The following is a 22,642-nucleotide window of genomic DNA, read 5'->3' as shown; positions in this document are numbered from 1 at the left end:
CTTTCAGCATGGAATGAGACTGGCTATCCTGGCCCATGGCCATTAACTGCCGAAGAGACAAGCATGATCCTTCCAATGGTATTACAATATCTTACACCCGATTTCGTATCATTCTTCGGATTGGGTGCTGTATCGGCAGCTGTCATGTCCTCAGCCGATTCATCAGTATTATCAGCAGCATCAATGTTTGCACGAAATGTATACAAGCTTGTTTTTAGACCACATGCATCTGAGATGGAAATTATATGGGTTATGAGAGGTGGTATTATTGTTGTTGGTATTTTAGCAACAGTCATGGCACTGACAATTCCATCAATTTATGGATTATGGTATGTCTACTTATTGTGAAGATATAAAGCATTTCTAAAAATATATATAATCATATTTACAGGTCCATGTGCTCTGATCTTGTTTATGTCATCTTATTTCCACAGGTAAGTGTGTACCTTATCTTGTTATGTTGGCATTAAGGGTACTCGGATGTATATTCGTTTATGGCTCTTGTCATTGATGTGCGCATAATGAATGTCTTGTGTTGAAATGTCATTTTGAGGTTATGAGGCATAGAGCGCATTTTGGGGTGATTGTACTTATTGAGGTTGAGTTCTGTCGATGTCTACTAGTCTACCCTTGAAATTACAATGACTCAATGTGTAATGTGCAGTCATCAGTGTTGGATTTAGTCCTCGTTAGAACAAGTACAGTAAAACAGGCAATCATCTAACTCAAATCACAAGATATCATAGCCTTAATTCATGATTTCTCCTTAATCATCCTAAATTAAGCTACAAAAGCTCTTCAATCAACCTTAAATAGACTATTTTTACCATCTAGAATCCTATTGATAGACATCATTGAAGCTTTCAGTCTCGTTTTCATGATAAATTGCCATTTCATCGAAATAACTGTAGGAACATTGTCCCTCTGGGAATGTCAGCCTCTTTCACATTAAATGAACATAAACGCATCATTTTCTATTCAAGTTGACTATGAATGAAAGACTTCGTCTAACTTGACAGCTTTAATTTCCAATTTCAATCTTAATAGAAAAGTTCGGATCATAACGGACGGTCTTCATTATTATGTTTATGTCTATGCATAATATAAGACTTCTTTGTCTATTCAGCATACAAATTAATTTAAAATTGTCTTTTTTCCTTTTTCAGCTTCTTATGGTTGTTCATTTTAAACACCATTGTAATACATACGGAAGCTTATCAGCGTACTTGATTGCATTCTTCGTACGATTATCGGGTGGTGAGCCAATTCTCGGTCTACCAGCTCTCATTCATTTCCCCGGATATGATGAGGAAACTCAAGAGCAACTGTTTCCATTCCGTACAATGGCAATGTTGATGAGCTTATTTACATTAGCTGGAATATCGTGGTTATCAAAGTGAGTTTGTTGTGAAATATTAAATAAAAAATAAAATGAAATTTCAACGCCTTCTTGATTATTAAATAACAATATTAATTTCCCTAGATGGTTATTCCTAACGGGAAGACTTTCTCCTGAGTATGACTACTTCAGATGTGTTGTAAATGTACCAGAAGATGTTCATCGAGTTGATGAACCATCTGAAATTGATGGAGAGCAGGTTTGTTGAGCTTTAAGCACATTATTGACTATTTCTAACAATTTTTCCATTTCCAATCCCAAAGATGAGTGTGATGGCCGGTGCAATGAGCAAAATGTACGGTGCAGCAACGATGGTTGGTAAGGATGAACGCAACGGTCGAATAAATCCAGCACTAGAAGCAGATGATGATTTACCAGCAATGGAAGCACAAAGACAAATGCAACAAATGGCAATGAGCAGTGCTGCCGCAGCCATAAGCAATGTTCAAGTCCCTGGTGGACATGGCACGACAGCATTTTAACATAGAAACTAAGTCCAACGGACTCATTTCAACTGATTTAAAAAGAAGCAACTGATACATATCATTAAAAAAGTAAAAAAAGATTTAAAAAAAAGTGGATATATTATTATTAATGAAGATGAAATATATACATAATGAAAAAATGTTTAGTGATTATATATACATTATATTTATGCAAACTTAATGATGAAAAAGTGAAAAAACAGATTCATATCAAATCATACATATCAAACTAATTTTAGGACGATTTTAATCAATTAAGGAACAAATTTAAATTAGTAGATGTTATTTTAATTTAACTATGGAATTATGGGGGATATCTAATATGTTTTTGGAAGATGAATGGATGTGGATTTTATTCAAGGTTTGTGGCTAGTTTAGTGGAATTTACCAATCAAATTCCTTAAAATAGTCAGCAAAATGAATAAAATTCACTCCATGACAAGTCTATCTTCCTTTTAATGACTCTAATCGTATTAAAAACAAAAATTGTGGCTTCTCTGATTTAGTTTTGGGTTTGAACTTGATCTTATAGATCAGTAAAATCTATTTACAGTTTCAAATTGACTTTTAACTTCAAATTCTTGCTGTCTATCCGATATTTAATGGATAAATCATGGTTTATGTCATTTGATGAGCTAGTCATGAGTTGAGTTCAGGATCTAAATAAACTTACCAGAGCTTATGTTGAAGTTTAACAAGACATAAAACGGTTGTAATTCGTTGGTAAATGCAGTTTCTTATTAGTAAAGTATACACTGAGTCTAATTTATGCTGAACAGCTACAGAAAAATGAATTTTTGATGTTTATTGTTCGAATTTTGAAAACACACTAATTACTTGAAAGGGGCTAGCAACTATAAAAGGGGAAATCAACTAACTGTAGTTTTGAATTTAATTCAAATTTTAAAAAACCGTTGAAATATACTCAGCATTTTCAGAGGTTTTGTATCTTTATTAAGATATCGAGAATGCTTACTGTGTGTAAAAAAAAAAAAATAAACATTAGAGACCTTAAGATTTGTTTATATCTCATGGCTATCGGGAGTTTAACGAGGGAGGATTCGCCAGATAGATCAGTTTATAGTGGAAGACTTCTTTGATGCTTACTAGCCTTCAAAGGGAGGTGTGAGCCGCGTTTCCACTAATTCGAAAAAGGACATGTGAAAAATTTCCCATGCCGACGAACCCAATTGATCGGTGTTGCAATATGTACCCTAAACCATTCGAGACTCACTTGTAACACACACAAGAATCCACAATATAATTATGTTAATGAATAATCCAAAAAAAAAAAATCAATGGTACATGAAAGTATTGAAAAAGAATGGGGCAACGCATGTCTTAGCAAGGAAATCAGAGCAAGATTACAATTTAGACAAAAAATGTTTGCGTATTAAATTTATTAGAAGATTTTAAATTAGAGCAGCAAAAAAAAAAAAAATCGTGAGAATGAATATAAATATTAAATAATACTGAAAAGAAATCGGACGGAATGAACTTGCCGTTAAAAAAAGTAGCATAAAAATTATTAATTTGTTGTTGGCTAATTGTAATTCTATCGACTGTTCAAATAATGAGAGTAACTAAATACAAAAAAGATTTTATTTTTTTGTTCATTCATCTCTGAGTTTTATCCCGAAAGGCATTAAGTTACAACCTTTTTGAACTTTTGTTCCAATTTATCTGAATGAAAAGGTTAATTTTACACACATGATTCCACCTACAGCAATATGATATACGAATTTTTAAATAAACAACAATCCAAAGTAAATGTTTTATTTTTATTAACCTTTGAAATGCTGTAGCAGGAAGGTTTTGAGGGATGGGCATCAAATCTGGGTTTTCTTCATCTCCCAGTGTGCTACCCTAACCTACAAAACAGTCCAAAGATATGTCCATGTGAAATTACAAAATAATTTCAATTAATGATTAGGGTTTGGCCCTTTTTGTGAGGTTAGGATAGTACCAGAGTGGATGGAAATGCGTTAGAAGAAGATATCAACTATCCTAGCAGGCAAAGAGTTTGCTCTCAAGAGTAATGGAAGAGAGTGACACTTGCGAGCATAATAAATAAAGAAGCAAGCTCTCGAAAGCATGCTCTTTAGACCTAGGCATTAAAGCTACTTGTTATAACATAATTAGTCTACTCCAGAGTTCCAAGTCGATAAATTTCGTATGGAGTCGAATCGACTTGAGTCAACTTTTCCATACAAAATTCGAGTCTATTTCGATCTCTGCCCGTCTCTCAGATGTTGTCCTTCCTGCTACAAAATGAATGTAAGCATGAATGAAAGCAAAAATTGACAGGAATACATATTTTTATGCAAAAAAGTTTTAATTGTTACATGTTTCATTGAAATCTTTATAGCAAAAAAAAGGAATAAATTAAAAAAATACCAAGAAAAAATGTGACGCGAGAGTGCAATTGAAACGGTGCTAATCACTTAATAGAGATAAGAAGATTAAGAGAAACAAATGAAACTTGAATAGGAAAATAATTATACATAAATCAGACGATTAATCAAGATTGTCATTAAAATGGGTACAAAGAATGCACGAGAGGACAAAAGACCGTTAGAACTAGTCATTAATGTGATTTTGTCAACTCGGGATGGTTCTTAGAGCTATGTGATAACTTACTGTTTAAGTTGGAAGTAAAATTTGATTGAAAAATAAAGGTCCAGCTGATTTACATTCAGTTCTTTGATTGACACATTAAGTATTGAGTATTGAGAGCTCTTGGGCAACTATAGACAATGTTGGAATTGGATTCCAGTAATGGTCTTTCAACGAAGAGCCACTTGGAAGCTTAGTTTTTATCATATTGTAAACTTGAATCTTAGAATTCAAGAATTCTACGCGTTATCCACGTATTTCCTTAATGTTTGAGTCAATATAATCAATATAATTGAGTATGCTCAATTTTTTGAACATATTCACTGTCTGTTCGGAGTTATTCCTAATTCCTGAGGCTATTCCGATAGGCACATCTACCTACATCGTGTCAGATTAGTCATCAACATCTGCTGACATTTAAAAAGTTATTTTAATAACAAATGCCATTTTTGGATGTAAATTTGATGGGATAAACTCTCATAAAATTCAAAAGGTCAATTGACGCCCAAAAAACTTTATATTCTACCTTAATTCCATTAAAGCTTTCAACATCCCACAATCTAATAAACATTTTTCCCATTAAAGTTTCATTTAATTCCTTTAACAGCATGCTAAGTGATTGTTATCATATTTATTTTAAAGAAAGATACCTCTTAATATGAATTATGAATGTTACACAAAAAACCCAGAATGGATATGCTATTTACATTGCGAGAATGAAAAAGAAAGAGATTATTAATATAAATTTCAAGACAAATTAAGTTAATGTTGATGCCTATTTATAAAGTATAAAGTTAAAGAAGACAGAATGTTTATTTTATGTATTATAGCAGGAATTATTTAGGCTGAGAATAATCTTTATTTATTAAAAACAAAAATTCTTTATTTACACTTACCGTACAATTGATTATATGACCAATCAGTTCTTTATTTAAGAGATATAATAAATAGACATAATAATCGTTTCAATGCAGTGGAGTAAATATCGATAAAAATTAATATATATAACAAAATGAAAGTTATAAAAGCTTTGAATAGAACTGATTTTTAGACAAATATTAGAAACAAAGTAAAGTTATAAAAGTATATCCACGTAAAAGTCAAATTAAATGATGCAATGTTTGCAGAAGTGATGATTTTTTGAAGGATCAGAAGGAATTGCAATGTTTATGATCAAACCGAGTCCTACACGGTCAGTTGACTGTCATTATCAATTGTCTATTTAATTCTTGATCTTAGCAAAATAATCTTCAAACAGGATGGGTTCTCAAAAAATGAAATACAAGATACCCAAGCAAGGCAATGAGCATGGTCTCTTAGCAGCATAGTTGCAGAACAAGCAACAGAACATAAACCATACAAATTACTAGATGAAAACATTGTCTATTACCCAACAGAATCCATCTTTATCAAGAATTTGTAACATGTTTTTTGTCACAGGTGCCTGTTTTGCAACTTTGCTCTCTAGATCTCGGATTTGGTTTGAAAAAGTCGGCTCAAATGAACTCGACTCCATATAAAATTCGATGCATCTTCGAGCTCTGATTGAGATTCTTCATTATGTTTAGTTCGGCAATATTAGGGTTATCAATTCCGGGGCTGAATTTAATGTAATTGACTCGAAAAGAGATTGTGCTTCATTTTTCAGGATCATTGAATACAGAGTTGCAAAACAGACACCTGTCACAAGCAAAAACCGTACAATTTATTGATAATTTGTATGGTTTTGTAAGAAAACCGTCCACATTATTAAGAAATTGTACGGTTTTTGCCTGTGACAAGTGGCTGTTATGCAACTCTGATTAAATCAAGCAAATAAGATTCAAGTTATCCTAACTTAACTAAGTAATAAAGTCAACAGGATTGTTAAATTTTGAAACATTGATCATCTTTGAATGCTAATCAGTTGATGATCAATGAAAAAGTTAATTCATCCAAAAATATCATAAAAATCCCCCAAAAAGTCATCACTTCCTCAAAAAAGAAAATGCATTACTTACTGTGTTATCAAAACAAGTACATATCAATAACATTTTAGAATTACTATCATCGATAAGAAAATAAAAAATAAAAAAACAAGAATAAGCAAATCAAGTACACAACAAGACGCATCACCACCATATAATGATGGTAAATTACGTAAAATAATGAAAAATTCAAATTAAAAGAAGTAAAAGAAGTAATAAAAAGAAGTGAGAAATCGATACATATCATTTATTGTTAGAATCTAGACGTAATTTAATCACAGACACAAAAAAAGAGATGAAATAGAAGTTAAAATAATGAAACGAATGATATTATTAAATAATATAAATATATATATATACATACATACATATCAAAGATGAAGTTTAAGATGGGAAATAAAAAAAAAGTTGCATTAAATGTGTAAAATTTTTGAATTTTAAAAAAAGAGATATAAAGAAGCTCTAGATGTCACAGAACGTATTTTAACCCCACAGATGAAGAAATACATATCATGAAAGAAATTTATGGTGTCCTTCCAAGAATATAAAATATAAAATTAATGACGATATTGACGATAGAGTGGAAAAATATATTTATTAATCTAATTATTGAATGATGTTGCGTTCCATTAAAAAACTGTTATGAATATTCGGTCCTTTCATTGTTATTACCTCCTGTCATGTTCCTTATCCACAGTAATACATACCCTGAGCAGCACAATACGGTGTATTTCATTTCTATGCTAAGAATAGCACGGCGACTGTCATGGTGTCTTCAGGACACCTTCACACAGGGATCAGGTCTGTCATGGTGCCATCAGGTCAACTCTATGTCACATCGTCCACGTATCAGGGATCCGTACCCTAACGACTACGTTGTGTTGCTTACTCCATTTTCATAACTGTCTATCGATAAACTGGGTTCTAGATCTGATAGCTAAAAGTTTTCTCATGTGATCTACAATATTGTCCAACACTGTGACAGAGTTGGGAGTCAGAATTGCTATGATAGATCATAGGTAGAGGTGACAGGCTCTTTCAAATGATGATCTGTCCCAGAAATGACCTGTTCACAGGATTTCTTTGACCTGTCTCATAACTGACTTGTCACAGACCTGACTTGTCACAGAGCTGACCTGTCTCATACCTGACCTGTCGCATACCTGACCTGTCACACACCTAACCTGTCGCAGGTTTCACTCGTCGATTTGTTATATACAGACTGTTTCCGTTGACCTTACACAGATTGCAACTCTGACGGTAGTGCATATTTAAACAGTCAATTGTATGCTTTCTTGAAATCCTGGTCCCGATAAATTTTCGGGATTGAAATTTTCGGGATTTCCCGGGAAATAGATAGCGAGAAAGCATAGTCAAGTGACGACTAACTGCCATTTTGCCAATTTGCGTTAAAAGAATTCGTTGGCAGTGAAGGTATTGATAATTGGCACAAGACAACCAGCGATAGAAAGTTTTAAACGCCAACTGAGAGAAACCTTGGATCGCAGATGATCTGTATGGGCAGCGAAGTAAGTAAGTAAGAGTTGAATGGACGAGTCTATAATAACTGTGAGATTGTAGGATATATTTAAATGATATTGAACTTTGATGCTTATTTACTTCGTTGGTTCTACAGATCAATTGTGATTCATGACCTTCCATAGGTGTTGCTTGAATTGGCTATCGATCGGCAGATGCAACACTATCTCTATCAGCTTCCTTCCAACTGTTCTTTCGTCGTCCACGAGCTCTTTTACCATCTAGAAAGTCAAATTTGAGAACCTTAATCAATGGAACTTCTACAGATCTCTTAATAACTTATCCAGCACATCGAATACTGTTCACTGACCTTTGATGCATATTTGATATTGCAAAATTGATGTCAAGATCTTTAAATCTTGAATTTCAGATGTAACTAGAATGTTACACCTTGAAGCTCATTCTCCTCAAATTCATTTCATTCTCCATCATCTAATTCCTTTGTTATTTCAACAACATGACGTTTAATCAATCTTGTATTACTGAGGATTCTACTGTTTCTATCAATTCTCATTTCTCTCGTGCTATCAAGAGTAATTTATTTACATCCCTTCCTCCTTCCTATCCATTCATAAGAGAAAAAATACATATCAAATATCACTTGTTGTTCACATTCTCAAAAATACACACATTCCACATTCTCTTAGAAAAAAAACGGAAATGATATCGTCAAATAAGAAGAAAGATGAGAAATTATCAAAGTAAATAAATAATAAAAATGTTAAAAAAATGGAGAAATGGAAGTAAAATATGAGAGAATGAAAATAAAAATGTATTATTATACAAACAAAAACAATTCAATTAGCATTCGTTGTGTTTTCAATTAGAAAATGTCTTTTTTCAGCATAGATGATAAGAAAACATTGGATTCAACGATGTTGGGAGTCATTTGACCACTAAAGTGAACTCTTCCAGAAGGATAAGAGATAAAACCATCAGATTACAACGCAAAAATGACGAAACTTTTCATATTTCAACATTGGATTATAAATGTCGTTAATCAGACCTCAACCGTAACCTTATTCATTTAAAATCTAATGTTTGAGTTAATTTTTTTGAAAAAAATTAACAGTCGTTTTTAAACTCATGTTATACATTGAATGACTCAGAATATTATTATAAATATTGTGATTAATGCAATATATTTAGTAAATGCGCAATAGATAACTTAAGTTATACAATAACAATTTACCCGATCTACACAAGTTAGGCATAGTCAGTCATACTTAAATTTAAAAACTTATGCAAAATCAATTGACGAACAAATAATTGATGTTTAAAAGTGTGATTTGGCCGCGACAACGAGTGATTCTTGGTCCCGCTCGGATGGAATTTTAAAAATATTATTAAAGTCAATACTTCTCATTCCTATTAATAGCTCTGTAATTACAAACCAATAACAATAAAATATATTTACTGATATCATTTAAATTCTGTTCTGAGTACTTCGATTGTTATGAATTTAATCAGTATAAATTCTCAGAATACATTGTAAATAAACAGAACAAAAGTCTTTATTTAAAGAAATTGACTGCGAATGTAAACAACAATTAGTCATAACATAACAAATACTTCATATTTCCAAAAGATGATTTCATTTAATACTGTACGTGCAGATTCTAAATCACACATAGTCACACTCAAAATTGCATACAAATACAATCAAATTGTAGTAAGCATTTTCAATTTCATTTGATCGTTTGATTTAGGAAGGAAAAGATCAAAAATGTCAAATGTTACATTAAGTGATCCCGTAATAATTGGCGCATATTCATTGGATGGAGATAGAAAATATAAGAATGACTTGAGTGCTTTAAAGTATCTAAAAATTCCAAATTTCAAGAAAAATTCCATCAATTTAAATGAAGGCAATTACAAAGATAAAGACAAAAAGTATGACACTATGGAAAGAATCAAGCAAATGACAAGTTACATCATGGATAATTCCGAAAATGTCATGAAAAATAGAATTATTGATGCTGATTTCGTTTGTTTTCGTGGAGCTTTAAAGAATTTGATGATGACACCTTATAGTAAATATCCGAATTGGATAGTTAAGGCTGTCAAGTTTAAAGGTACAATTTACTTTATAATTGAGACAAATTTTAATGATTATAAAGTAAATTTGAAAGTTGATGATAAATCATATCAATATGGATTTAAATTTGAAAGCTACATCCTGTCATCAGATCCCGAAGACAATCCAAAAGGAAAGTCTGAAACAGTCAATGAAAATGAAGAATTTTGCATTCTCATGTCAAGAACAATCGACAATTCAATTAAAATTTTATTTGGAATTGAAAGTGATGGAGTTGATGGCAACAAAGTTAATTCATTAGATGATTTAAAGAAATCAAAGCTTGTTGAAGTTAAAACTTTTTTTGATAAAGGAACACCAATGAATGATTATACAAAACTTGGCTGGTGGTGTCAATCGTACATTGCTGCAATTGATCAAATTCATGTTGGACTTCGTGACTCTAGAGGATTTGTCACTGGCATCAAAGCTGTCAATTTGAAAGAACTTGAAGACAGTACAAAGAGAAATAATTGTCTTAAGTTCTTGAAGAAGTTTCTGATCGAAATTAAAGGAAAGATGAAAGATGTCGATGATCCAAAAAAAGTTTATTGCTTCAAATGGAATCAGAAACAAATGAAAGTCGATGCTTATTTGGATAAAAATGATGTGTTTCTTTCTGATAATTATGTTAATTTTATGAATGATTTGATTTAAATTTAAGTAATTTGTAGTAGGCTGTGTAGTAAATTTGAGAAGCAATAGATCAACGATTCGAAATGTAAACAGAAGTTTATAGATTTTCTAGACTTATGTTGTCCAAAATTTTTTTATCCCAAGGCACAATTTGATGGTAAATTATGGCCGGAACTGCACTAGTGTGCTGCGGCACACAGTTTGGACAACACTATTTCAGATTGATTAAACCTGATTTAAATGACTTCTAGAATGTAAATTGAGTTTGCTGAATTTTGACAATAGCTTAAATATTAAATATTGAGATTGTCAGTTCTTGATAAGACCATCCCAAACTTTTAATGATTATTTCGACATAAATTGTATTGGTCAATAAAGTGTTAAGAATATAGTTTGTGATATCATCCCGAGCAACATAAATTAAGAAGACTCCTCCACGGAACTTTAAAGGCTTCGCTAAACTTCTTTAATTAACCTCAAATGGAAGTCGCTTAAATTTTGAAAGCTTTATGGACGCCACACGAAGACAGCTTCTATTTGGCATAAATTTAAGAGATTTAGCGGAGCCTTATTCATTTGTGTCGCTCAAAAAACCAGATATACTGATTCATATTCTATTTTAACAACATAAAATACAAAAGAACTCAACTTTATCGAGCGTCTTCAGCGCATTTCTGTCCCAGTGATCAGTAATCGGTTAATAAATAAACACAAAACCACTTGCAAATCTTGATAAAAAATTTTATCATATAACGGATTTTTAGAATTTAAATTTTCTAACGGCTGCTAAAAATTTGAATTTATTGAAAGCAACGCTTCAAAATGTTTTTTTTTTTTGTTTTTAAAATGAAAAATCACTAATTATAGTGTCCAGTGATGGCTTTGCGCTTCTAGATCAACCGTAAATTGACTGATCAGAGTTAATGCTTCAAACTCGAACTTTCTACGATGTCTGATTGCCGAGATCTCGTCTCTTAGCCAGTTAGTCATACAAAGTGTATTATTAAGTGCTCCATTTGAAGAATTGCGATAAATCCACACGAATGGATATGAATATTAAAGTTGTATGCATGGCACATAATTTTTGTTGTATAAGCATTGTTTAGTCTTAATTCAGCTATTGATCAATACAGACATAGCTTATATTTTAATGAATTTTGTTGTTTATAACTTCAAATGTTGAATATCATCAAGTGAATCGTTAAGTAAGAATGGCTAGAAGAAAACAGAACAAAAAATCAACAAAATTGACACTTGATGAACAGGAAATAGAGTTAGGAGATTCAGTTATCGTTGGTGCATACTCGACAGATGAAAATAGAGAATTTAAAAATGACATGAGTGCCTTAAAGTACCTAAAGAAGTCATATTGGACAACACCACAAGATGTAAATATCAACTTAAAGGAAATATGCAATAATATGGAATTGACAGACAGTAAACCGCATAATTATCTAGAGAGACTTAATCTGTTTACAAAGTTTATTCAGAAAAATCCTGAAAATATCATCAAAAATAGAAAGATCGATGCTGATTTTGTGTGTTTTCGTGGTGTCTTAACATGGCTTTTAGGATCTGTTTACAATTGTCAAGGATTTACATTAGAAGCTGTTAAATTAAAAGGAACAATTTATTTAGCATTAAAAACTGTAAAGGAACAACCTCCAATACATTTAACAATCTTTGAAAGTTGTGTATTAACATCAAATCCAAATGATGAGTCATCGTCTATTAAAAAAGATGAATTTAATGTTGTTATTAAAAGAGAATTAAATGGATTGAAGATACTTTTTGCTGCTGAATGTGATGGAATAATAAGTGAAGATGTTGTTGATTCCATTAATAAATTAGAATTATCAAAGTTAATTGAAATTAAAACAAGATTCGATAAGGATGTTCATTACGTAAAGACATTTCATGATCATAGAAAATTAGATTTTTGGTGTCAATCTTTTATTCCATCAATTGACATAATTTATCTTGGAAAGCGCGATGATCAAGATGTTGTCAAAAGAATTGAGAAATTATACGTGAAATCTCTAGAAGAACCTGAACATTCAGCTAAATTCTGGGATAAAGATGTCTGCTTGAAGCGATTAAGAGAATGGTTACGACATATCAAAACAGATATGAGTGATGTTGATGATCCATGCACAGTCTTTTGCTATGAATGGAAAGAGCGTTTAAAAAAAGGACCTCAAAATGATTTTCCTGTTTGGGCTGATCAGCATCAAAATGAAGAATTTTTATCTTGTGATTATATTTCATTTATTAATAATCTTAAGTACAATTAAATGCTCATACTCAGAATTCAAATCTTATATGGAATCGAATCAATATTTACATGCAAAATCCGAACAGACTTCGAGTTCTAATTACCTAACAGTCGACTAGACTCTATATTAAATTGGAGTCGACTTCGAGGTCTGTTCTTTAGTAATGTACATAACCTCAATAACTATTTTTTAATACAATAAAGTAAGTTGTACGTCCAAAAATGTGCCCTAATCATGCTTATAGCCTTTCTTCCAGGAAATAATTTTATTTCGATTTCAGACTGATAAGATATAATTTATTTGTATGATTTCTATTTGCTAAACTGATATCGTTATTGTAAAAGTGCAAAATCAAGCAATCGCGTCTATGTTTACTTCGTTTTATGCATTTCATATTGAATTTCAAGCTGAAAATAATTCGAAATGGCTGAAAAACGTAGAAGATTACAAAGAAACAAAAAGCAAAATCAAAAGTTGCTGGAAAGTTCAATCCAAGATGTTAAAATAGAAGATTCAGCTATCGTCGGTGCATTTTCAATCGATCGGAATGGAAACTTTAAAAATGACATGAGTGCCTTAAAATATCTGAAGCAAAAATATTGGAAAACTCCACAAAATGTGAATTTTGATTTGAAGGAAATATACAAAAACATGACAATTAAAGGCAGTGATCCAAACACTCACAACTATCTAGATAGACTCAATAATTTGACAAGATTCATTCAAAATAATTCTGAAAATTTCATTAAAAATAGCAAAATTGATGCTGATTTTGTGTGCTTTCGTGGAGCTTTAAGGCATGTCCTGGCATCTTTCTACTGTCATCAAGGCTGGATAATAGAAGCTGTTAAGCTAAAAGGAACCATTTATTTAGCTTTAATCACAGATTGCATCCTAGAGCCAATAGATTACTTGACAATATTTGAAAATTGCATAGTTACGTCTGATCCTAAAAGGGAATCAGTCGATGACCTCGAATCATCAGATTCTGAATTTTGTGTTGTGATGTCAAGAGAAATTGATAATCTCAAAATACTTTTTGGCATGGAATGTGATGCAGTTGTCAGCGAGGTTCCTATAAAATCATTGGATGACCTAAGAAACTCAAAATTAATTGAAATAAAGTCAAGATTAGACAAATCCAGACATTATAAAGCTTATTTTAGAGACTACAAAAAATTACACTGGTGGTGCCAATCATCAATTGCATCAATTGATACAATTTACCTTGGAAAACGTAATTCCGATGATATTGTCAAGACAATCGAGGAAATTGATGTCAATTCTTTGGACGAACCTGAAAAATCACACAAATTTTGGAATAAAAATGTCTGTTTGAGTCGATTAAGTGAATTTTTGAGGAATGTCAAAAAGGACATGGAAGACATTGACGATCCAAGAACAGTCTTTCGCTATGAATGGAAAGAAACGTTTACGATTGGAAGAATCAATTTCCAATGTTTCCAAATATTCTTGAAGATCGAGAATTTCTTAACGAAGATTTCATTTCATTTATAAACAAGCTTTAAGCCTAATAAGAAAGGAATCGCGTTTTGATGTTTGTGTAGTAAAGTTACTTACCTACTGGAACCTTAGAATTGGAGACTAATTGATACAATAATCTTTCAAATTGACTTTATTGCTGACCGAATCAAATTCTCAGTTTTGACAACTAACTGTCGATCAATGTCTTCCTGACCAGTTTTTCTCAACAGAACTTGACTCGATAGAGATTCCAGTAGATCCCTAGTCCACCAGATTCTGAGAATCCGTCTAAAGAAGCTTTTTACAGAAACTTGAAGTTTTTGCTGGATGTCTAAAGGTCCGAACCAGAATTCGCAACCATAAAGCAGTACAGACTTGACACATGCATTGAAAATTTTCATAGAGCTAGCTCCGCTTATAAATGACTGACGTCACATATTTAAGTCATGTATGTAATCCTGGCAATCATTTTGATGTACGATTTTGTCATGTTGTGTTTTAACTTCATCTATATGAGCTTACCAACCATTGGTAACCGCTTGCTAATTACCGATGCCGAGTGCATTACTATCGACAGCATCTTTTCATGAGTTCTTAGGAAGCCCTAGTGATCGTTTGCCTTCTTTGAAATCAGATTTAAAGGCTCCAATTAATAGAGCTTGTTCGAGAACATGTCCAGCCCAACGGATGCTGCTGATCTTGATTCTTCGTCCAATATCGACTTCTCTCGAAATCTGGTACAATTCTGTGTTGCACCTGCTTTTGAATAAGTCACCTTCCTTCCTTCTTTGGTTCGTAGAATTTAACATTACTTAATAGACTAGATTCTAGTCATAATTGAATGAGCTATAGTTAATTTCATTATTATTTGTTTATTTATTATATTTAGTGTAACTTTTTGAAATCCATAATAAAAGGAATGATCTAAACTTATACAAAAAAACATAAAATATATATAACTTTATTTTATAAAAATGCATCGAGCATGTCCTCATTCCTCATAGTGAAAATTATCAAGCTCGTTACTCTCGGTCCGTCCAAAATGATACATTAGATAAATAATTGATATAAATATTAAGAATCCAATTAAGCCTAAGAACCACTTTTTACGCCAAGGTGGTCGTGCTGATGGTGCATAGAATTGTCTAAAATGTATTAAAAATTATCACAAAACTGCTGTTAATTAAGTTTAATGTTGTGCCTACCTTGACCATCGCGAAAATATTTCTTGTGGAGTTTTTCGCTTATATTTATTGTCGTCACGATCGGAACTTCGTCCATCAAGTCCACTTCTTAATAAAGGCCTCGATTCTATATTTAAAACCGAATGTGGACTTTCTGGACGAAATACTTTCTCTGGGACATTAGTTCTATGATATTGTGTCTGCTCAACATTCACTTTATTGTTCATGACTGTTGAATTTAGATTATTGCTTGACGTTCCATTAGCTCTTACTAAATCCTCACGTGAAGCTGACTTGAATTCCTTTTCTTCGCTAAACTGTAAATATAAATAGTGTCATAAATATGTCTACGTCCGCATACTCAACTTACCATTGGTAAATTCATCTCATTTCTACCAAAATTGACCTGTGACAACCAAATTCTCAAGGCATCAGCGACTGGTGAAACGTAATTTGATGATGGAAAAATGCATGTATCACATTTTGGACATTGATGACCCTGTGCTGCTGTATTTGCTGGCAGTGCCGATTGTCGGTCTTCAAGACACTTTTTGTGGAATAAATCGTAGCAAATTAATCTAATACAGTCGTCGTTTTCTAAGTCTGTTCCACATAAGGAACATGTTGAATCGTAGTCGGAATCTTTAAGCCATTGCAAGTATGACTGTATAACACACTGAAAATTGGTAAAATATTTAATTTAATTAAAATTTTAAAGTGTTTTTATTTGAAAATTTTTGTCTACTTACCTTTCTGTGATTTAGCACTAAACAAGACTCACACACAGTTACTCGATGACTAAAACAAAACAGATTGCTTACAACTCGTTTAGGACATTTGCACAAACCCATTTTAATTAATTAATTAATGAGAAATTCGTGATTTTATTTATTGACGTTGGAAGTAAAGTCAAGAAATCTACAACGTAATTTCAAATTTTACAAAACCGTTTAAAACAAGTTGTATAAAGGGGTCGTTAACTTATGATGTAACAAAAATAACGAAAATTTTTCAAAAATTTACAACAGATTTCCCCTGTCCCGTAACTATTGAACGAGCCCAAAGTGATTTTGCAAAATTTACATCTCATTCAAACAATTTGTTAATTATAGTGAGAAATACATCTTTTTAGACTAATTAATCATGGTAAGTCCGTTCATCATCATCAAATCTACTGGAATTCATTAAAAAATAGCAGTTAAACATTAATTTTAATATGAAATTCAACATAAATATTTTCATTAATAATTTTATGTATATTATTCATAAATATTAGGGTCAAAATCACTCATCAGGCGGAGGTGACAAAAAGGATGATAAGGATAAGAAGAAAAAGTATGAACCACCAATTCCAACTCGTGTTGGTAAAAAGAAGAGGAAGCAAAAGGGACCAGATGCAGCACTTAAACTTCCACAAGTAACTCCTCACACGCGTTGTCGTCTGAAGCTCCTTAAGCTTGAGCGAATTAAGGATTATTTATTGATGGAAGAGGAATTTATTCGTAATCAAGAGCGATTGAAGCCACAGGAAGAGAAGAATGAGGAAGAAAGATCTAAAGTTGATGACTTGAGAGGAACGCCAATGTCTGTTGGTAATTTAGAGGAGATTATTGATGATAATCATGCTATTGTCTCTACCTCTGTTGGAAGTGAACATTATGTCAGCATTTTATCATTCGTTGATAAGGATCAATTGGAACCAGGTAAATATGAAATCTAGCTTACTGGATCTTATTTATTATTAATCAGATCCAGTTGGCTGGATTGTTATTTTTTAATGATGACAACTTCTAATGTCTGGATGAATCAGTGATGATTTCTAGCACCAACTACCCTACTGAAAATATATTTTAAATAATTTTTCTTTGTTCCTATACGATTGCAAGTCATAACACTTACTAATTATATCTATTTTCAATTTTTTCAAACCTCAGGATGTTCCGTTTTATTGAATCACAAAGTTCATGCAGTCGTCGGTGTATTGAGCGATGACACAGATCCAATGGTAACTGTGATGAAATTAGAAAAGGCCCCACAAGAGACTTATGCAGACATTGGTGGTCTTGATACACAAATTCAAGAAATTAAGGAGTCTGTCGAACTTCCATTGACTCATCCCGAATATTATGAGGAAATGGGAATTAAACCACCAAAGGGAGTTATTCTATATGGTGCTCCAGGAACTGGCAAAACTCTTCTCGCCAAGGCCGTTGCCAATCAAACATCCGCAACATTTTTACGTGTCGTTGGATCGGAATTGATTCAAAAATATTTAGGTGACGGTCCGAAATTAGTTCGTGAATTGTTTAGAGTTGCTGAGGAGCATGCACCATCTATAGTTTTTATCGATGAAATTGATGCTGTCGGTACGAAACGTTATGACTCAAATTCAGGCGGTGAACGTGAAATTCAACGTACAATGTTGGAACTTCTCAATCAATTAGACGGTTTTGATTCTCGTGGTGATGTTAAAGTCATTATGGCAACAAATCGTATTGAAACACTTGATCCAGCCTTAATTCGTCCTGGTAGAATTGATCGTAAGATTGAATTTCCACTGCCTGATGAGAAGACTAAACGTAGAATATTCAATATTCATACAAATAAAATGACTTTAGCTACTGATGTTAATCTCTCGGAATTAATTATGGCCAAAGACGATTTGTCAGGTGCCGATATTAAAGCTATTTGTACTGAAGCTGGATTGATGGCGTTGAGAGAGCGTCGCATGAAAGTAACAAATGAAGATTTTAAGAAGTCTAAGGAGAGTGTATTGTATCGTAAGAAGGAAGGAACTCCAGAAGGTTTATACTTGTAGAGAGAATAATTATTACATTTTTTTTTCCTTATTAATTAAACACACACATATTGCATAAATAAAAATGAACAAGATTAACATGATGAAAAGTGCATTTTCCTTACTTGGTTCCTTTTGAAAAATAACGGTTTTAAATTATTTGAAAATTTAACGTTTGAAAAAAATTCAAATTTTGTCAATATTTATTTATTTTTTGGAAATTATCGGTAGACATTAATTGAGTCAATTTACAGGTTTAACACTTAGATCCAGCAACGGAAGTGATTGATGCTTACTGATTCTGATCATTAGTATCAAACAGAATAGACCAAACGACACACGGACGGACAAAACATGCAGACATCAGGAAGGTGCACTTAACAATATAATTCAGTTTGGTAGTTCCTTTAATGTACTTTCATAATTTCTATTCACAATTTCACGAACTTCAGCCTCAGATTTCTCCAACAGCTGCTTATTTACACATAATTGACATCTTCCAAGCTTTGCCTTACTGTCTTTCCTCCGTCCGAGACAAAATCCAATTTTAAATCCATCCTCATACCCTGAATCGAATGACTTTTGAAATGTCGTGTCACTTCCATCACTTTTGCCTTCTCGAAATCCTTCCTAAAAATAACGGTTATTTTAAATTTGAATTTAGTTTTCTCCTCACCAACACATATAAAAAAAATAATTTTACAGAAAAAAATTTCAAAATTTACCTTTTCTAAGTTTCTTGACAATTTCTGATAGTTTCTCGCTGTGATTTCAAACAATTCATCTGTAGTATTATCTTCCATCGTAAGGTATGTTAAATTTATCACATTAGACAGCTGAGAACTTATTGAATTTCAATATTATTGTAATTTCTTTCACACATAAAATTGTAAACAAAAATATAACCAAACTAAATTTTTGTTTTCAATTCCAGAGAGATCCAGTAACTATATAAAAATGGACAATTCAGAAATTATTGGAGCAAGAATTATCGAATTAGCCAAGAGTAAGCCAAGTGGAATATCAAATGACGACATCAAGACATGTTTCGGTGAAATTTCGGCAGAAATTCTTCAAAATGTTAATAAATTAATTCAATCACAAGCACTGGAAGTGCTTAAAGGCAACTCAGGTACACTTGTCTATCGATACAAGGATCCATCAAAGAAATCGACAGTCTCGGCTGATATGGATAATGATGAACGTATCATTTATAATATTATTGAGGCTGGCGGCAATACAGGAATTTGGGTAAAGGAGATAAGGACAAAGTCAAACTTGATGATGACACCACTAACGAAAATCCTTAAAACACTCGAAAATAGAAAACTTATTAAAGCTGTAAAGTCTGTGAATGCTAGTAAAAAGAAAGTCTATATGCTATATGAATTGGAACCAGCAAGATCTATAACTGGCGGTGCTTGGTATCAGGATTCTGATTTTGAGTCTGAATTTGTAGATGTATTAAATCAGCAGTGCTTAAGGTTTCTACAACAAAAACGAGCAGAAGCAAAAAAGCTAAAATTAAGTCCATACGAAGTCCAAATGAAGTCATTGTGTACCGTCGTAGAAGTACAGGAATTTATCAAGAAATTAGGAATTAGTAAAATTGAACTAACTGAGGAAGATCTCGAGACAATTTTAAAGACAATAGTTTATGACGGTCGAGCTCAAAGGATTCTACAAACAGACGGATCATATCTCTATAAATCAACAGACACACTACTACCGGCAGAAGGTATCGTGCAAAATCCTTGCGGCATTTGTCCCGTCATTCAACATTGTAGCGACGTAGGAAGTATTACCCCGAAATCATGTGTTTACATGAGCGAATGGTTGGAATGAATAAAATAATAAAAAAAAATACTCTCAAAAAAATTATATCCAGGCATGCGCACATTTAATGTACTTTTTAATTCCGGGAAAATTGTTCTCTCTCGCAATGGAAAGCTCATCACATGGCTTTGGCTGTTCCATGATTATTCGATAAGATCTTTCTTTTTTATCGATTTTTTTTTTTATGGACAGTGTAGATTTCCACTAGTCGGCTATAGAATTATTATTACGGGATCCATGCTGTAAATTAGATTTATAATTTATGATTACTTCCTCATTCTTAAATATTGATGACTTTTATTAGTTCCTTGTCTTGTCTGATCTTGATACTTGAAACTTGACAGTCATCATGAGCCATAGACACTACATACAGCTAATGTACAACTCTTATCATGCAATTTTCAATCAAATATCACAATTGCATGTCAATTAAACAGCTACAATGACTTTTTTCTATTGTTCTGTTGATTTAATTGGATATCCTTAATTATATTATGACTTTTAAACTCGTTTATTATCAGTATAATGACTTTAACGAAGCACACGCTTATGAGGAAGTAAATGTTGGGTCACCGCCATCCTTCATATCTCATAAAACTCATCATTGATGATAATTAGTTATGATTAATTAGTGGACGAGGTAATGAAAATTGCGTTTTTTGCGAAAATTAAGGCTTTTTGGTGGGGAGAGATTAATTAATTTTATGGGTGGACATAAAAGGTACTGATTTGAATATTTTCATTGATTTTTTTACTTTTTCATGCAGCATTATGAAAATTTGGGTGAATAACAGTGAATAAATATTCAAATGTTTCAGAACAATACAATTTTTAAGGAAATTGAAAACATTTGAAGGGGTTTGGTTGATAAACATTTGTAGGGTTTCATTTTTAAGTTGTTGAAACTTTCAAAATTTAAACCTTACAATTTTAAAACATTTGTACAGCTTTACTTTAAAATTGTAATTACATATGTTTAATAATTTTAACAATGTAATTTTTCATGAATATTTACTTAATAGTTTGAATTTTAAAATTTTGTTAATTTTTCATGACGTTTTTTGCTTTAAAATTTGAATTTAAAAAAACCGTTGATATTTTATGACATTTGTAATGCTTTAAAATTTGAATTTAAAAAGTCAGTTGGTAAAACATTTTCAATGCTTCAAATGAATTACGTTGATTCTTAACTTTAAAATTTGAATTTTAAAAGTCCGTTAATGCATTTTAAAATTTGAATTCTAAAAGTCCGTTGATATTTTGGCATTTGAATTGTTTAAAATTTGAATTTTTAAAGTCCGTTGATTTTTAATGACGTTTTAAATTATTTAAAATTTGAATTTTAAAAGTCCGTTGATGGCATTTTTTCTTTTAAATTTGAATTTTAAAAGTTCGTTGATATTTCATGAAAGATGAAATGCTTTAAAATTTGAATTTTAAAAGTCCGTTGATAATTCATGACTTTTCAACTCCTCAATTTCTATAAATTTGGGTTAATTATTTGGGACTAAATAAATCAGTCATTAATGATGTAAAAAAATAATTCCCAAAAGCAGTCAATTCAGCACAGTTGGCAACAGCAATTAACGACCAACGAAACCTTTTTTTTTTTTGCAAAGCACATATTTCATTGACTAACATGAACCATACCCTCCATACAAAAGAGGAAGAAAAAAAGTGAAACTACACGTGATAATTTTCCTTTTTTTTATTACTTCCAATGACTTTTTTGTTTCCCTCCTCCATTTCCCAACCAAATTGAGCTTTCCACTGACTTCCACAAGACTTGTGTCTGGAACGATTCGCAAAAAAAAAAAAAACTTTCTTCAATATCTAGTTTCTCTCGTTCATTTGCGCTAAAACGTCAAGAGGAGTCGGTCAACGCGTTCAAGACGTCTGGCGAGGAAAAAAAAGAAAAGAATTTTAATTTTCTGTGAAAAAAGTAAAGAAAATTGATTTGGTTTAAAGTGCATTTGTGGAATCTAGGGCTTGTTTCCTGACGAAATCATAAAATACAGTAAAGAACTTTAATGTTTTGTGTTTTTTACATTGAATGTGCTTGTGTCAATTACATAAAGTCTTCATAAAATCGGAGAGGAAATGAAAATGATTTAAGTAATGTGAAAAAAAAAAGTTTTTCTCATCTTTATGTAAGTCTGTGTGCTCACTCTCACGAAAAACAAGGAAAAAGAAAATTGCTGCAGTGCTTAAAAGTTTTTTTTATAAATTAAAATTCCATGAATGAAATAAATTTAAATAAATTGTGAATTAAGATTAAATATCTGAGTTGGATGTGTAGCTTGACATGCACATTAAGTATGAAGTTGTGTGATATTATATTTTAA

The 22,642-nt window shown here is 31.9% G+C and overlaps 8 protein-coding genes across 10 annotated transcripts in view; 7 read left to right on the top strand and 1 right to left on the bottom strand.

The window, feature by feature from the left end:
* ChT (choline transporter) overlaps positions 1-2,875 on the top strand; it is a 39,428-nt gene extending 36,553 nt beyond the window's left edge. Inside the window, exons 7-11 of the mRNA XM_070653108.1 lie at positions 8-329; positions 392-434; positions 1,167-1,396; positions 1,484-1,598; positions 1,663-2,875. Of these exons, the coding sequence (XP_070509209.1) occupies positions 8-329; positions 392-434; positions 1,167-1,396; positions 1,484-1,598; positions 1,663-1,881 (929 nt within the window). The 3' untranslated portion in view covers positions 1,882-2,875. The remainder of the gene's footprint in view (positions 1-7; positions 330-391; positions 435-1,166; positions 1,397-1,483; positions 1,599-1,662) is intronic.
* A 6,845-nt stretch (positions 2,876-9,720) lies between these two features.
* LOC139101117 (decapping and exoribonuclease protein-like) lies at positions 9,721-11,870 on the top strand. The gene has a single exon (XM_070653997.1). The coding sequence runs from the start codon at positions 9,733-9,735 to the stop codon at positions 10,738-10,740; it is 1,008 nt and encodes a 335-aa protein (XP_070510098.1). The 5' UTR covers positions 9,721-9,732; the 3' UTR covers positions 10,741-11,870.
* Positions 11,802-13,198, top strand: LOC139101106 (decapping and exoribonuclease protein Rai1-like). The gene has a single exon (XM_070653986.1). It carries the CDS (start codon positions 11,931-11,933, stop codon positions 13,011-13,013), a length of 1,083 nt encoding a protein of 360 aa, XP_070510087.1. The 5' UTR covers positions 11,802-11,930; the 3' UTR covers positions 13,014-13,198.
* Positions 13,199-13,418: 220 nt separating this feature from the next.
* On the top strand, positions 13,419-14,513 carry LOC139100287 (decapping and exoribonuclease protein Rai1-like). The gene has a single exon (XM_070652918.1). The coding sequence runs from the start codon at positions 13,419-13,421 to the stop codon at positions 14,511-14,513; it is 1,095 nt and encodes a 364-aa protein (XP_070509019.1).
* An 823-nt stretch (positions 14,514-15,336) lies between these two features.
* LOC139085562 (zinc finger protein-like 1 homolog) lies at positions 15,337-16,587 on the bottom strand. The gene is made up of 4 exons (XM_070633643.1): positions 16,414-16,587; positions 16,035-16,340; positions 15,686-15,981; positions 15,337-15,625 (listed from the first exon to the last, which is right to left on the bottom strand). The coding sequence occupies exons 1-4, from the start codon at positions 16,513-16,515 to the stop codon at positions 15,472-15,474; spliced, it is 858 nt and encodes a 285-aa protein (XP_070489744.1). The 5' UTR covers positions 16,516-16,587; the 3' UTR covers positions 15,337-15,471.
* Positions 16,588-16,698: 111 nt separating this feature from the next.
* Rpt2 (26S proteasome regulatory subunit Rpt2) lies at positions 16,699-18,571 on the top strand. Its single transcript, XM_070653974.1, has 3 exons — positions 16,699-16,810; positions 16,941-17,367; positions 17,599-18,571. The coding sequence occupies exons 1-3, from the start codon at positions 16,808-16,810 to the stop codon at positions 18,480-18,482; spliced, it is 1,314 nt and encodes a 437-aa protein (XP_070510075.1). The 5' UTR covers positions 16,699-16,807; the 3' UTR covers positions 18,483-18,571.
* A 566-nt stretch (positions 18,572-19,137) lies between these two features.
* Polr3F (RNA polymerase III subunit F) lies at positions 19,138-20,342 on the top strand. Its single transcript, XM_070654009.1, has 2 exons — positions 19,138-19,270; positions 19,396-20,342. The coding sequence occupies exon 2, from the start codon at positions 19,419-19,421 to the stop codon at positions 20,304-20,306; it is 888 nt and encodes a 295-aa protein (XP_070510110.1). The 5' UTR covers positions 19,138-19,270; positions 19,396-19,418; the 3' UTR covers positions 20,307-20,342.
* A 1,539-nt stretch (positions 20,343-21,881) lies between these two features.
* Positions 21,882-22,642, top strand: part of LOC139100554 (progestin and adipoQ receptor family member 4) — a 46,938-nt gene continuing 46,177 nt past the window's right edge. Inside the window, exon 1 of one of the 3 annotated variants that reach the window (XM_070653199.1) lies at positions 21,882-22,314. The gene's annotated coding sequence lies outside the window, so the exon portion shown is untranslated. Of the gene's footprint in view, positions 22,448-22,642 lie in introns of all 3 variants that reach the window. The other 2 variants (XM_070653184.1, XM_070653192.1) reach the window with 2 other exon arrangements.

Source organism: Chironomus tepperi, unplaced genomic scaffold, assembly GCF_022539635.2.
Source record: "Chironomus tepperi strain 1889 unplaced genomic scaffold, CSIRO-AGI_Ctep_v1 contig_8, whole genome shotgun sequence".
NCBI lineage: Eukaryota > Metazoa > Arthropoda > Insecta > Diptera > Chironomidae > Chironomus > Chironomus tepperi.
This window is presented reverse-complemented; position numbering and strand designations above follow the sequence as displayed.

Coding starts and splice junctions, on each gene's coding strand:
- LOC139101106 (XM_070653986.1), top strand. CDS start 11,931: ATGGCTAGAAGAAAACAGAACAAAAAATCAACAAAATTGACACTTGAT.
- Rpt2 (XM_070653974.1), top strand. Junction 17,368..17,598: donor TAAGGATCAATTGGAACCAG/GTAAATATGAAA, acceptor TTCAAACCTCAG/GATGTTCCGTTTTATTGAAT.
- LOC139085562 (XM_070633643.1), bottom strand. CDS start 16,515: ATGGGTTTGTGCAAATGTCCTAAACGAGTTGTAAGCAATCTGTTTTGT. Junction 15,982..16,034: donor ATGAGATGAATTTACCAATG/GTAAGTTGAGTA, acceptor TTATATTTACAG/TTTAGCGAAGAAAAGGAATT. Junction 15,626..15,685: donor ATATTTTCGCGATGGTCAAG/GTAGGCACAACA, acceptor AATACATTTTAG/ACAATTCTATGCACCATCAG.
- LOC139101117 (XM_070653997.1), top strand. CDS start 9,733: ATGTCAAATGTTACATTAAGTGATCCCGTAATAATTGGCGCATATTCA.
- Polr3F (XM_070654009.1), top strand. CDS start 19,419: ATGGACAATTCAGAAATTATTGGAGCAAGAATTATCGAATTAGCCAAG.
- LOC139100287 (XM_070652918.1), top strand. CDS start 13,419: ATGGCTGAAAAACGTAGAAGATTACAAAGAAACAAAAAGCAAAATCAA.